Here is a 13789-nt window from a genome sequence, read left to right on the forward strand (position 1 = left end):
TTATAACTATTATAGCCTGTAAAGGGTTAATCCACACTGTTGAAATGATAAAGTTGTAATGTTGTTGATTGAAAGAGTTGCTGATGCTCGTCCTCATGTGTGTCTCTCGGTCTCTGGGAGTGAATGAGAGCTGACGGGACAGCGCTGCTGCGAGTGCACTGCACTGATCACATGACCTCTCTCTAGCCTAGATAGTGCCATTATAAGATAGCCTACCTGTTGTGTGCACTTCTATTCAGATGAAACAAAAGAAAAAATCTCTTTTTAAAGTATTTAATAAAAACCGAATACAACAATTAAGCAAGGAAATGAGAACACTGGATAAAAGAACAAGGATCTGATAAGTTGTTTTTTGATTGTCTAAAGAAATGACGGTGATAAACGGATCATTGACCAATAAAGCTTCAAAAAGGGTGTTTTTAAAAAGAAATCTTTTCGAAACTGATGTAATGCTTATTTTTTAATCATGAGCAGTGTTTTTAAAAAAGTTTCAGTTAACATTTCAGTGTTTATTTTTTTGTTAACTGTTTTATGTCCAAAGTTGTAATACTGTAGTTGTACCACCTGACATGGAATTTGTACCAGCCTACCCATACTTGAAATTATCATTTTTTTTCCAGTTATATTTGAGAGATCTACAAACCTCTGGATGATGCATTAACATGTTTACTTTTATTACCTTGTCAATTCATAATAAAAGAGCCATGTTTGGAGTTTTGCCACACTGACATTTGAGAATATACAAATTGCTGGGCAAAATTTTTCAATTATCTCAACAGCTTTAAAACTACTGATATTTATACAAATATTACCAAAATAATACAAAAATGTATGTTTTCTTAGTCGGACAGTTGCACCACCTGACCTTTTGGGGGTTTAAAATAACAAACCATAAAATAATATGTATTATTTAAATATACTAAAAATGAATTCAAATTAAATAGGTTTTATAGAATAAAGAGATATATATCATGAAGTTATCAAATTACTAATGCACTTGGACACAAAATGCATGTCATGTCATTGACCCAAACTCAGTGAATTCATACTTCATTTCACATGACAATCATATTCATTTATCACAGTTATACGTAATATTGTCTTTTACAAAACTCACTTGGATTAATTTCCTTTTTTTTTATAAAGGAACAAATAACCTGACATGTTTAAAAAAAAAAAAAAAAAAAAGATGATTATCACATATACAGTATTATTATCATCATCATTTCATAATTATTATTTTGTTTTCGTTTCATGACTTGAGGTTTTCTTTTTTATGCCACAATGACTAATATTGTTTTATGACATATATCCAAGTGAAACGGAACAAGAACAGATGTAGGGCAGGGCTTGATTTCGTCCATGGGGAATTGATTGGATGGTTGTGGTTTGCTATTGGTTGATCTCATGTGAGTGACAGGCTGGTTGCCCCGCCCCCACTCCAGTAAACTAATGTTATCAAACAGAACCTTACAGTAAAGTGCTACACATTTATTCTGTGAGCAGTAGTGTATAATTGGAGGTTTACAATGACAAAATCTGTATCATGTGATTTCAATATGTCCCCTTAAGGCACTAAATCAGCTGTTATCAGGGTATGACTGAGGGAGTCATCTCACGTGAGTGGACATGATTTAAAGTACTATTCACCTTTAACCTGAGTACATCTTTAACCTGCCGTTTCCGAAACAATAAAAACAAGCAGCCTCTCCCAACCCACAGTAAACGGATCCATTTCATAAAGGCCAGAGTTTACTGCTTAACATGCCAGAAACAGATCTTGTGATGAGATGGACCGTTTGTCTGCAAAGCTATTTTAATAGTTCCATTTTTTAATCTTGAAGGCCAAAGTTGGTGTATTTGCTTCTTCAAGCTTGGAGAACTTGAAATGTGCTTCTTCTAGAGTATTGCATTAAGAAATTGAGAAAAGAAAAACTTGTACATCACAACACAACAACCGTTTATCATGTCGTATGCAGTGATTATAAGTCTGCAAATTTATAGACATGTAAATTGTGCAGTGAGTTTATATGTTCTTATTTTATTTGTTGGTAAAAAAAAAAAAAATCGAATTTCAGGGTCAAACCTGATCCAACTGAGATTAAAGGGCCATAATCCTTGTAATTGCATGATCATTGTATGGTTTTAAACTTCACAAATCTCTTCATATCCACAAACATATGCACTGACGCCAAACCTAACCCTGTTAACAAAATTATATGTTTAATGTTTAAACCTTTTAAATGTCTTTAAGCAATAAATAGCTAATAAAAGTCATTTAGGTTTAACTGCTTCCTGAGAACCATCCTGCAGTGACACCTCCTGTTTACTCTCATTATTGCAAAATTCACAATTCATATCTGTAAAATACCGCCCCTAGTGTTCACTGCTATTACTTTAACTACATAGTGTACGAGATGGAAATCATAAATACAGTATGCCTACAGCTTTTATAAATGCATTAAAATAGAACAAATTATGCAAATTAAAATTTAAGAAGCTAAGGACTACCACTAGTGTTAAAGACATGCACTAAATGTGTAGATTTTCATAAATAATAATAACCTAAATATACAAAATACACTGGACACACCTTAATTTAAATGGTTGGTTCACCCAAAAATGAAAATTCTGTTATCATTTACCTGTACAGTTGATGGACCCCGTAATATTTTTTTTTCTCCATACTATGGAAGTCTATGGGGTCGATCAACTGTCTGGTTACCAACATTCTTCAAAATGTCTTTTTTGTGTGTTCAGCAGAAGAAAGAAACTCGTAAAGGGGTTGGTAAATAATGACAGCATTTTCATTTTTGGGTGCACTATCCCTTTAACTTTGTTTTCAAAAAGTGACGACAGGTGGCGCTGCAGACTGGCAGAAAATTTCAGTACTACAATCCATCCCCGCGAGAACATCAATTACAATGACAACTTTCTTTAACTCACCACATGTCATTCTAAAACCGTATGGCTTTCTTCTGTGGAACATAAAAACATATTCCTGGAAACTTTCCACAGAAGAAACGTCATACGGGGCTGGAACAACATGAGGGTGAGTAAATGACAGAACTTTCATTTTTATAAGGATGAACTTTCCATTTAAATTAAAAGAGGGAAAGATAACATGATCAGATAAGCTGTGTTTTAATTATTTATTTTATTCAATATTGTATACATACAAAGTATTCTAGAAAGCTACAAAATATCTACCACTTTATCAAGGCGGCATCAAAATGTTACGGAGCAAAGACAAGACCATATGCGATAAAGAACACACACATAATACGTTTTTTTCTTTTCTCTCTCAGCCTTGCTCCAATGTTTTTTTTTCTTCACCCCCATCATCAGGGATATTAAAAGATATCACACCTTTGTACCAAGAAAAGCCAGAATATATAATTTTATACAAAGCACCTTTTTACAAAAAAATCTCTGCACACAAACCCAATATCTTTTTATGATACTATCTGAACTAGAGAAAAGTTCACTTTAAAGCCAACATCTTAAATGGTAATGAACATAGGAGGTACCAGTACCTACACACAGACAAAATACAAACATAGATCAAAAAACATAAGCTAAACTGCTGTCATACTGTAGTCCGGATTCCGCTCAAATCCTTACTTAGTGTCCATTACTAGCAAAATAATGTCCGTTTAACATTCGTCATATTAAAGGCATTAGTTTTCAAATCCCTAGAGAAGTAAAGGGGACTGTTAAGGAGGAACTGACGTAGCAGATGCACCAGCAGTAACAGCATCACCACCCGAACGGGCTCTGAATATACTGACGTCATCACAAAACATGTAGAACAATACAGGAAGATCTCTATATGAAACGTGAACAAGAAGGCGAAGGTAAGGCAAACACGAAACAATCAACATCGTTTGCCTTTTTGATATTGAGCGTACTTAACTCCACAGTTTACTTTAAGCGGTACAACATACACAGCTGTAAATCTAACTTAGTCTTTCACTCTTTGAGGGTTTCATCCACTTAAACGAACAACATGAATAAATTATGCAGTGGAGATGATACGGTTTGGTGAAGCCAAGAACTTTGCGGATAATATCCTCAACTCTCTTTAAGGTCTGAGGAGAAAAACACCTTTACGTCACTTAATATAGTGTTTGCTATATTCACGAAAGAAAATAAGACATTGAAATGGCTTAAAAAAGAAAAAAAGAACACCATTTAGCATTCATAATCTCCATGGTGCTGTGAGGTTTTCACTTTTATAATTTGATTATGCACTAGAAAAGACACTAAAGATAAGTCTCACACAGAATGGAACCGAAGTTCTTGAAAGAAGAGAAAAAAAACATGACAGTTTGCCAAAAAAAAAAAAACATGACAGTTTGCCACATCCACCAAATCAAATGCTGATAGAAATTTGTTATTAATAATTATTACATAACTTTATTTCAGAACATCTCCACTCACTAGCCCATGTTGATTTTTCTATAAAATTTTATGAAGGCAATGTGGTGAATATTTGACCTACATCCACTTTTTTTTTTTGGTTTTTGATCATCTTAACAACGCAAAATAACATCTGTCTTTTCTAAGCTGGAAAAATCGGAACCAAAGGCACTTTCATGCTACAGTGCAGGAAATAAAGAGGAGCTCAGTGCGTCTCCAACTTTTTGGTCTTTTCGGATAAGAAAGGCAAGATCAGATACTTTACGTACAGTATGTCTAAATATGTCTTCTATGTGTCTCTGAGAGTGAAAGGTCAACCAAATGGCCAGTGCTTTTTTTTTTTATAAAGATGTTATGGTGCGGTCACATTTGCAAAATTGCAGCGAAATTTCAAGGAGAAAAAAATTGTGGTGGAGAACGCGGGCATGTAACATGTAACGTCCGATCAACCAACGATAGTCCATTGTCTATTGTCAGTAATGTAATGACCCCCCCCCCCCACAAAAAAAAAGCAGCTTTCCGACGAAAATGAACTTGAAAATGAGCAAAATCTGCATGTGGAAAATTTTCGCCATAACGCAAAACTCGCGCGGATTTCTATTGAAATGACTGGATTTCGCCAGCAAAATCTCGCTGAGCAACATTAAACGTGACCGCGCCTTTAGTGTTACTTTTTCCCGAAAAACGACTGCGCTCATCTGCGTTGACTTCATACACTAAGGCACTGTGCTGTATATTGTTACACTTTGGCAGGTTTGTACTGTACAATTCCTACAACATGTGACAATAACAAGAAAGTCTTCCAGCTTAGGAAAGAGGTCACAGCTTTAGTGGCATCTTTTGGAGTTCACACAACCATTATTAAGGCTTGCAGTCGTAGAAATCGATTAGGCCACAGAGACATGGGCTGTGCGGGAATGTCGAAGGCAGCGAAGAACTCTGGGACAGGACTGATTCTTACAGAAGATGAAGGAGTGCTCCATGATGTACAGCATGTTCAGGGATGGGCTTTGTGAAGTGTGGCTTCCCCAGCGGCAGAAGGCATGTCCGACGAGCGGGTCCAAGTGCTCGGGTCAAGCTGATGGATAATCCACCAACTCCCGGTAGTTAATGCAGTGCTTCTTGTTTCTAGAGTTATCTTTTATACAGGAGGCGTTTAGCTGTCCAGTCAACAGGGTTGATTCTTATTGCAGGTGGTGACACGTGAAAACAGACACAGGTTGGTATAAACTTCTCGTATCACAGTGCAGTAATTCCTCAACGAAAATTAAAAAGTAGCATGTACAAAGTAACTCTTTTCAAGGGCTGGGCTTCTGAATTCCCTGAATTCTCTGAATGTTCGGAATGAGGGAACTTTTGTTTTCCGATGGCCACAAGAATCTTTTTTCTTTTTTTTTTAAACACCTACAGTAGCTTTCTTTTCAATAAATCAATGTTACGGAATGAAATTTCTCAAATACTTTTTCTTTGGGAAAAATACCTGTGAGAATGTACTGTATATACATCTGTACACCTACATCCCACTCACAAACACACATTTATGGCTGCACCCATATGCTTTCAGATCTTTTGAGTACATTACATGATTTAAAAAATAAAAATCGAAATGAGGTTGTTTTCAGATTCAACCTAACTCAACCCAACCCTTAAGTCGAACTAAACCGTATGTCACTTTATATGTATATTCTACGAATGAATCTTGATCCGGCATTCTTTGACATTCTTTCCTGTATTAAAACTTAATACAACTGTACCGCCATTCACAGCTGCAGTTAAACGTCAAACACATATTAATAAAGAAATATATATATATATATCATTAGAAGCATCACCCAAATGTGAGTGAAAATCATCTTGAGTTAGTGTTGAGCTAGAGGCACTGCCACTGTACTGAGGTCGAGAGTCTGTGTGAAAGAGCTGCTTCATTCCTTCACTAGTCTGTAGATGTGATGCTGGGCTCCGTGCTCGCTGTTTGACACTTCGAACACACAGGCCATGCACAGCAGGGTCTCCTGTGTGTCTCTGTTTGTTACCACCTGAAACAGAGAGCCAGAGACGTCGCATTACTGTACAGTAAACCACATGAAACCTGTCAAAATCATATTTGGGTTACACTTTATTTTAAGGTGTCACTGTTACAGTGTAATTATACATTTAAGTACTGAAAGTATTAAGTACTTTAGGGTTAGTTGCATGCAATTATGACTAATTTATAGTTATTACTATAGTAAATACATGTAATGTGTGTAACAAGTACAAATTAAAATAAAGTGTTAACCATATATCAACAAAATGTTTGCAGTGGCAAAAAAAGTATGTATACAAAAATGTATACAAAGACAATTATAATGTTCTAAAAAATTCGATTTCAAATGAAATCTTTTCTTTTGAACTATTTATATTCATTCAAGAATCCTAAAAGAAAAAAGGTTATTATTAAAATATTAAGCTGTTTTCAACATTGATAATATTAGGAAATGTTTCTTGAGAAGCAAATCAGCATATTAGAATGATTTCTGAAGGATCACGTGACACTGAAGACTGGAGTAATGATGCTGAAAATTCCGCTGTGCATCACAGGAATAAATTACATTTCAAAAAAAAAAAAGTAAATTATAATAATATTTCACAACATTTCTGTTTGCTCTGTATTTAACTGTAAACATAAAAAAAAATCTCACAGACCCCAAAACTTTTGAATGGTACTGTACATCATAGTAGTATTTGGCATTATGTGTGCTGATTTAAAATAAAACAAAACAATAAAATGTATTTATAAATTCTAAAAATATGTAGTAGTATATACAGTACATTTCTCTAACCTTTGAGAAGTAAAGTAAAATATACTATATTTTTTTCTTTTGTGATTATTACTATTTATGGATCTTTACAAGTTGGTAGAGCACAATGATTTTGTCTCTTTCATTTCAAATATTATAATATAATATTATTTGATCAAGAGGAAGGTCTCAGGTTTTTGACTGCATGCATCACCTTATGTCAGAGCGTGAAAAAAAACTATTTTTATTAAGTCTTGTGCTTTTATATTGGGATTTTTTCAAGCACTTGACTTTAAAAGCCACATTTTAAAGATCCCTTTCCCACTCTACAGATAAAGCGTTGTTGAAAATCCGGTTCGCGTACCCCTGAAGTGATAAAATAAACTTCTGTATCAAATTTATAGGCAAGACAAGTAGTTTGTTTAGGCATGGTTTGTAGGGAAATTACAAACCTGCGCACACATATTTAAACGAATATAACTATAGAATCAATTTTTAATGCGCATGTGAACGCCATCAGGTCACAGGTTCGCGTTTAAAGTCTGTTTAGAGAGAACGCCGTCGTCTTAGTGGCCCCTAATGTAATAACAAATGATCATTTTGCTGGAAGTGAATCAATCAAAACCAACTTTAGCTGGAAATAACATTATTCAAAATCGCTATAAAGCCAAAACAATCTCTGTTACCGTAAATTGTATGTTTATCTCTGTAAAGCTGCTTTGAAACAATCTCCATTGTTGAAAGCGCTATATAAATGAGGATGACTTGACTTGACTTGACATTTAACTGACCATTTTTAAAACCCCTGATATGGTGCAATGATGGCTTGATAGGTAAGGTTGGGATTCATTAGTATTTAAAAAGTGTTTTAAATGATTGGATCATTTTTCACACATTGGATCCTGTGCATTTAGCACTGTATGTGTTTGGATCACCTGAGATCAACCCTTCAACAACCACAACATACACTATAAACACATCTTTCAGTCGTTCTATCATGACTAAAACCTCCATCGTACCAGGATGTGAGGGATTTGAGGGAAGAGAGCAGGGAAAGTGCATTAGTAAGACCCTCACTGTAGGGGAGAATAGGGCTCTAATCCTTATGTGTGTGTGAAGGTTAGAGAAAGGGGTTCCTCCCCTTTGCAGGAGATTATCAGGCTTTGCACAGCGCCACAGGAATGCTAGGAATGCAGAGTCGTATCAGCTCAGAGGCCACAGGCTCCGCCCTGCACTCAGAGCTTTCACTGATTGGTTTAAACGTCACTGATGACAAGCAGACTCACCAATAAGATGGTGAAGTTCTCCAGGACGCTGTTCATCATGTATTTCTCAGGCAGGTGTTTGAGTTTGTGGATGAAGTTGATCATGTATTCACACATGGGAGACCGACTTATCCGGTAAACAAAGCGGCCGTTCTCAAAGCGAGCGTACTCCGTCTGAGAGGAGAGAGGAGAGGGAGATGAGAGAATGCACAGCAAAAAAACACCATGGCATATGATACATTACCAGTCAAAAGTATGAAAAGTATGATTTTTTTTTTTTTATGTTTTTGAAAGAAGTCTCCTTTTTTTTGTGTGGAGACATTTAAACATTATAAATGTCTTTCATGTCAATTTTTATCAATTTAATGTGTCCTTGCTAAAAAGTTTTCATTTATGGTAGTGTATCATGGTTTCCGCAAAAAAATATTTAGCAGCAAAAACTGTTTTGTACTTTTATAAAAATAAGAAATGTTTCTTGAGCAGCAAATCAGCACATTAGAATGATTTCTGAAGGATCATGTGACACTGAAGAATTTCAGTAATGATGCTGAAATTCAGCTTTACAATTAAATAAATAAATTACAAAAGTCTTGACCAAAGTACAGACAACATTTTATTTTTGTACAGGATGTACATGTGTTTTTTCTGACTAAAATCACATTATTGATCTCAAAATCTCAACAATGTCTCAAATTGCTCAGATTAAGATACCAAAGTCTGCAATTAAAAATACATTTCTCTAAACATTTCTTATCAAATTCTCCCAAGACCATTTTTTTTCTGAGACTGAGATCTCCCCATTAAGGATCCTGAGATATGAAAGAGCAATACACTTTTTCTCATTGAATGGAGCATTAAATGTTCTCACTCTAATATGAGATTAGATTGAGAACATTTAATGCTCCATTCAAATGTTAAATCCTGTACTCAAAACTCAAAAATTCACCTCCACTTTCTCCACAACCTGTTTTCCAAACGAGCAAACTTTTGTGGAGCAGGTGATGGTCATGTTCTCCGGGCTCTCGTACTGACTGGTCACTCCATAGAAGGCCCCGGTTTCATCCTGAATGTTGCAGTTTAAGTCAGCCTATGAACCAATGAGATCGAAGCTTTAATTATCAAATTAATTTAAAAGAAATCTATATCAGAACAAATGGATAGATTTACTGACATATAACATTCAATACAAAACTGCCATCTAGTGGAGTTTGTAAGCACAGCAACAACAACAACAACAAAAAACTACAGTATATGGAAAATTTTCAGGACTTAAATTTCAGTTTGGAGCATCACATACAGTACAACTTGTATGGACGACTTTTATAATTATTTTATTGTGTTTTTGTGTGGACCGTCTGCAATATTTCGGTGTTCCATGTAAGAAAAAAGTCAAGCAGGTTTGGAAGAACATGAGGGTGAGTATATGTTAATTTTCAGATTAACTATCCCTTTAAGACTGCATTATCCTTATGCTAAACTACCAATCAAGGCTATTTCTCCATATTAGTCTATTCAAGTATTAAATAAAAGACTGTGTCTAAGGTTAGAAAGAATAGATTAAATAACTTGGAGTAAAAAGGCACTCAGAAAAAATTCTGAAAAAGAGCGGAAAAAAGAACAGCTCGCTCTCTGCTCTTTCACTAAGCGAACACGATTTTCATTACAGAGAGAGCTCAAATATTCATTTCTGGCATACTCTCTTTTCATTAAGACAAGCCTGTTACATTTTCACATCATATTCAAGAGAGGCATTATTGTGCAGATCCAGAGTTTCATTTGAAATTCAGATCCCTCCGTCACTTCAAACGGAATTTGAGCAGCCTCGCTCCGACCACGGCGAGGCCCACTTTGTTGGTTGCCGCTAGTTAGCATTTTACAAAATGCACACAATGTTTGAATAGCTATTAGAGGAGCAACCAGGTCATCCAATTGTTTCCCGATATTAAACGGAATAAGTGCGAGCTTTGATCATGTACTCTTCAGCTATGCCGTGCCAAATATAGCAGCGGCGGTCTGGACATGCAAACAGAGACGGCTGTCTTTAAACCTAAAGTGGCCCAGTGTCTTTAGGGAAATGCACAATTATTCATGCATGTAATCACTCGGTGGATAAATATTTGCGTTAAATAGGCAGTTGTATGGGTGGTAAACATGAACTGCGCTCTCATTAGAGAAGAAACCTTGGCACAGGGTGGGCATGCATTACACAGCACTCTACGAACATGTTTGTTTTTAAGTTATGTTATATTATATTATATATTTCAATAATAATCATACTAAGTTCTTCCTGGACTAATTGTGAGTTACGATATCTTCTTTTGCAGATAATTGCAGGGTCTGTGAATCACTAAACAGATGCTCGTTCTTTGCTGGGATTCACTCACCCAGAACTTTATGAGAAAGAATGAATTCTGAGGACCCTTGCCAAACAATTCCTTCAGCCCTCCTTTCTTCTCAGGGAATTTGTCGTAAATCTGACGAATATCCACCGACTCGAGCAAGGCATCGTTGTAAGAGTGATTTGTCTGACCGATGTGCACGAAAAGATGCTTGTTATACTGCACAGAAAAAAAGAAGAACAAAGAAAACATTAGAAACAGGAAACCTTCTCAAAATGACTGCAAGTACTTGATTGTTTAGTTGTATAACTAGGGATATCAATCTATTCAATATTGTAAATACATTTATTTCTTGATATGTTGAATAAGTAAGCTAATTAATCATGAATAATCATCAAATAACAATATTTGGTGAGAAAATCCCCTGTAATGTAGACAATTCACATACATGTCATCATTGATGCAGACAATGAGTTGTTGCTAACAAGAAGTTGTTGAATAGACATGACAAAAAGGTCTATGTTCATTTATAAAAAAATTACAATTTATAAACAATAATCTTGATGCTAATTTATACATACAAATGTTCAGAGTTAAATCGTGTTTGTTCATACTACATTATCTAATGATAATTTATACAACCTGACAGTTACAGTTAAAGTTACTCTTTAATTCAAATTGTTAGTTTTATTTCTTCTGTATATAATTTAACATAAGTATATCACTGGCATACAGGCCACAGCGATAGACTTTCAATTAGGTTTCTTTAGGAGTCATTCACTTAAGTACCACAGTATATAAAAAAATATCAGTATCACTACAATAGTATTTTACTATGGTACAGAAACAATACTTTTTTGTTACAAAAAATATATATTAACAACTCACTTTCAGTGTATTTTGGAGACAATTAATTGGTTAAACCAATTTATCTGATATTCAAAGAGCAAAAAAAAAAAAACATTTTTTTCAATCAGGAATATATTAAATTGTGAAAAGTAGGCATTGCATACTAGAATTCATACTAGAATGTGTGTTTTCAGTTAATTGTAGAGGACTCCTATCTGAAAACACCCCCTTTTGACTGGGAGGATCTAGGTCAATGATGAATCATGCACAATAAGACCAGGAATCTGTATTAAGAAGTAAACCGGCTCCATTTTTATTTTAATTTTTATTTTAAGAGTGACATACAGAAGCTACTCACAGAATCTGGATCTCTCTGGTGCTCCAGAAAAGCGGAGAATTCCACAAGCCTGAGTTTCGATGTGCCAATAGATCGGCCCTGCCAGGCGGGAACTGTGGGCGCCGGTGCTGTCGCGGGCTCATAACCTACACACACACACACACACACACACACACACACACGCACACTCTGAATATTAGCTCTTCTAGTGTTAAATCTGAATAGATAACAAAAAAAAGGCACACGTTGACATACTTGAGATTGTAGTTGTGACAGCTGGCTGGATAGGGTACGCTTGCTGGGCAAATGGCTTAATGCTAAAACAAAGACAAAGGAGAACCAAGAACAGGAAAATGAGCAGTCTAGCGGCACTACATACTGAAGAGATTAAGAGGGTTATACAGCAAAGAAGAAACAAAGCTGCACAAAGTATTCAAACTTGGATTCAACCCATCATTGCCTCTGGACAGGCTTCCTCTATTGCTGATCCCTCTGAGGGAAAGAGAGAAAGCTGGAAGGGTCAGGGAAAATACAGATATCAAGAAGACGAGAACGACAATAAAGCAGACAAAACAGAGACAGAAAGAATAAATAAGATTTGCATTTCCTGAAGGAAATACCAGTGCTTGCAAGGAGAGCAAAAGAAACACATACAAGTTAGCAGAGAATAAAAAGGTTCAGAGGATGTTGCAGACAATGAAGAATATGAAAAAGAATAAGAAGCTGCGGATGAAGACGGTGAAGAAGATGCAGAAGAAGAAAAAGCATGAAATTATGAGCAGCCTACCTGAACAGTTAGACTGAACAGTGGGACAGTTAGATTGAACAGCTAGACTGAACAGTGGGACAGTTAGAATGAACAGTTAGACTGAACAGTGGGACAGTTAGAATGAACAGTTAGACTGAACAGTGGGACAGTTAGAATGAACAGTTAGACTGAACAGTGGAACAGTTAGACAGTTAGACTGAACAGTGGGACGGTTAGAATGAACAGTTAGACTGAACAGTGGGACAGTTAGAATGAACAGCTAGACTGAACAGTGGGACAGTTGAATTGAACAGCTAGACTGAACAATGGGACAGTTAGACTGAACAGTGGGACAGTTAGAATGAACAGTTAGACTGAACAGTGGGACAGTTAGAATGAACAGTTAGACTGAACAGTGGGACAGTTAGAATGAACAGTTAGACTGAACAGTGGGACAGTTAGAATGAACAGTTAGACTGAACAGTGGGACAGTTAGAATGATAAGTTAGACTGAACAGTGGGACAGTTAGAATGAACAGTTAGACTGAACAGTGGGACAGTTAGAATGAACAGTTAGACCGAACAGTGGGACAATTAGACAGTTAGACTGAACAGTGGGACGGTTAGAATGAACAGTTAGACTGAACAGTGGGACAGTTAGAATGAACAGCTAGACTGAACAGTGGGACAGTTGAATTGAACAGCTAGACTGAACAATGGGACAGTTAGACTGAACAGTGGGACAGTTAGAATGAACAGTTAGACTGAACAGTGGGACAGTTAGAATGAACAGTTAGACTGAACAGTGGGACAGTTAGAATGAACAGTTAGACTGAACAGTGGGACAGTTAGAATGAACAGTTAGACTGAACAGTGGGACAGTTAGAATGATAAGTTAGACTGAACAGTGGGACAGTTAGAATGAACAGTTAGACTGAACAGTGGGACAGTTAGAATGAACAGTTAGACCGAACAGTGGGACAATTAGACAGTTCGACTGAACAGTGGGACAGTTAGAATGAACAGTTAGACTGAACAGTGGGAAGGTT

General features: G+C 36.0%; 1 protein-coding gene across 7 annotated transcripts in view; it reads right to left on the bottom strand.

The window, feature by feature from the left end:
- Window positions 1-6132: 6132 nt before the first annotated feature.
- The window catches only part of tead1b (TEA domain family member 1b), an 84784-nt gene continuing 77127 nt past the window's right edge, over window positions 6133-13789 (bottom strand). For all 7 annotated transcript variants that reach the window (XM_056265795.1, XM_056265799.1, XM_056265797.1 and 4 more), the window contains 6 exons: window positions 12248-12309; window positions 12014-12138; window positions 10852-11025; window positions 9414-9554; window positions 8489-8641; window positions 6133-6458 (listed from right to left, as the gene is read on the bottom strand). In XM_056265795.1, the coding sequence (XP_056121770.1) occupies window positions 6345-6458; window positions 8489-8641; window positions 9414-9554; window positions 10852-11025; window positions 12014-12138; window positions 12248-12309 (769 nt within the window). In that variant the 3' untranslated portion in view covers window positions 6133-6344. The remainder of the gene's footprint in view (window positions 6459-8488; window positions 8642-9413; window positions 9555-10851; window positions 11026-12013; window positions 12139-12247; window positions 12310-13789) is intronic.

This window comes from Rhinichthys klamathensis, unplaced genomic scaffold (genome assembly GCF_029890125.1).
Source record: "Rhinichthys klamathensis goyatoka isolate OS25496 unplaced genomic scaffold, OSU_Roscu_1.1 h1tg000240l_1, whole genome shotgun sequence".
Lineage (NCBI taxonomy): Eukaryota > Metazoa > Chordata > Actinopteri > Cypriniformes > Leuciscidae > Rhinichthys > Rhinichthys klamathensis.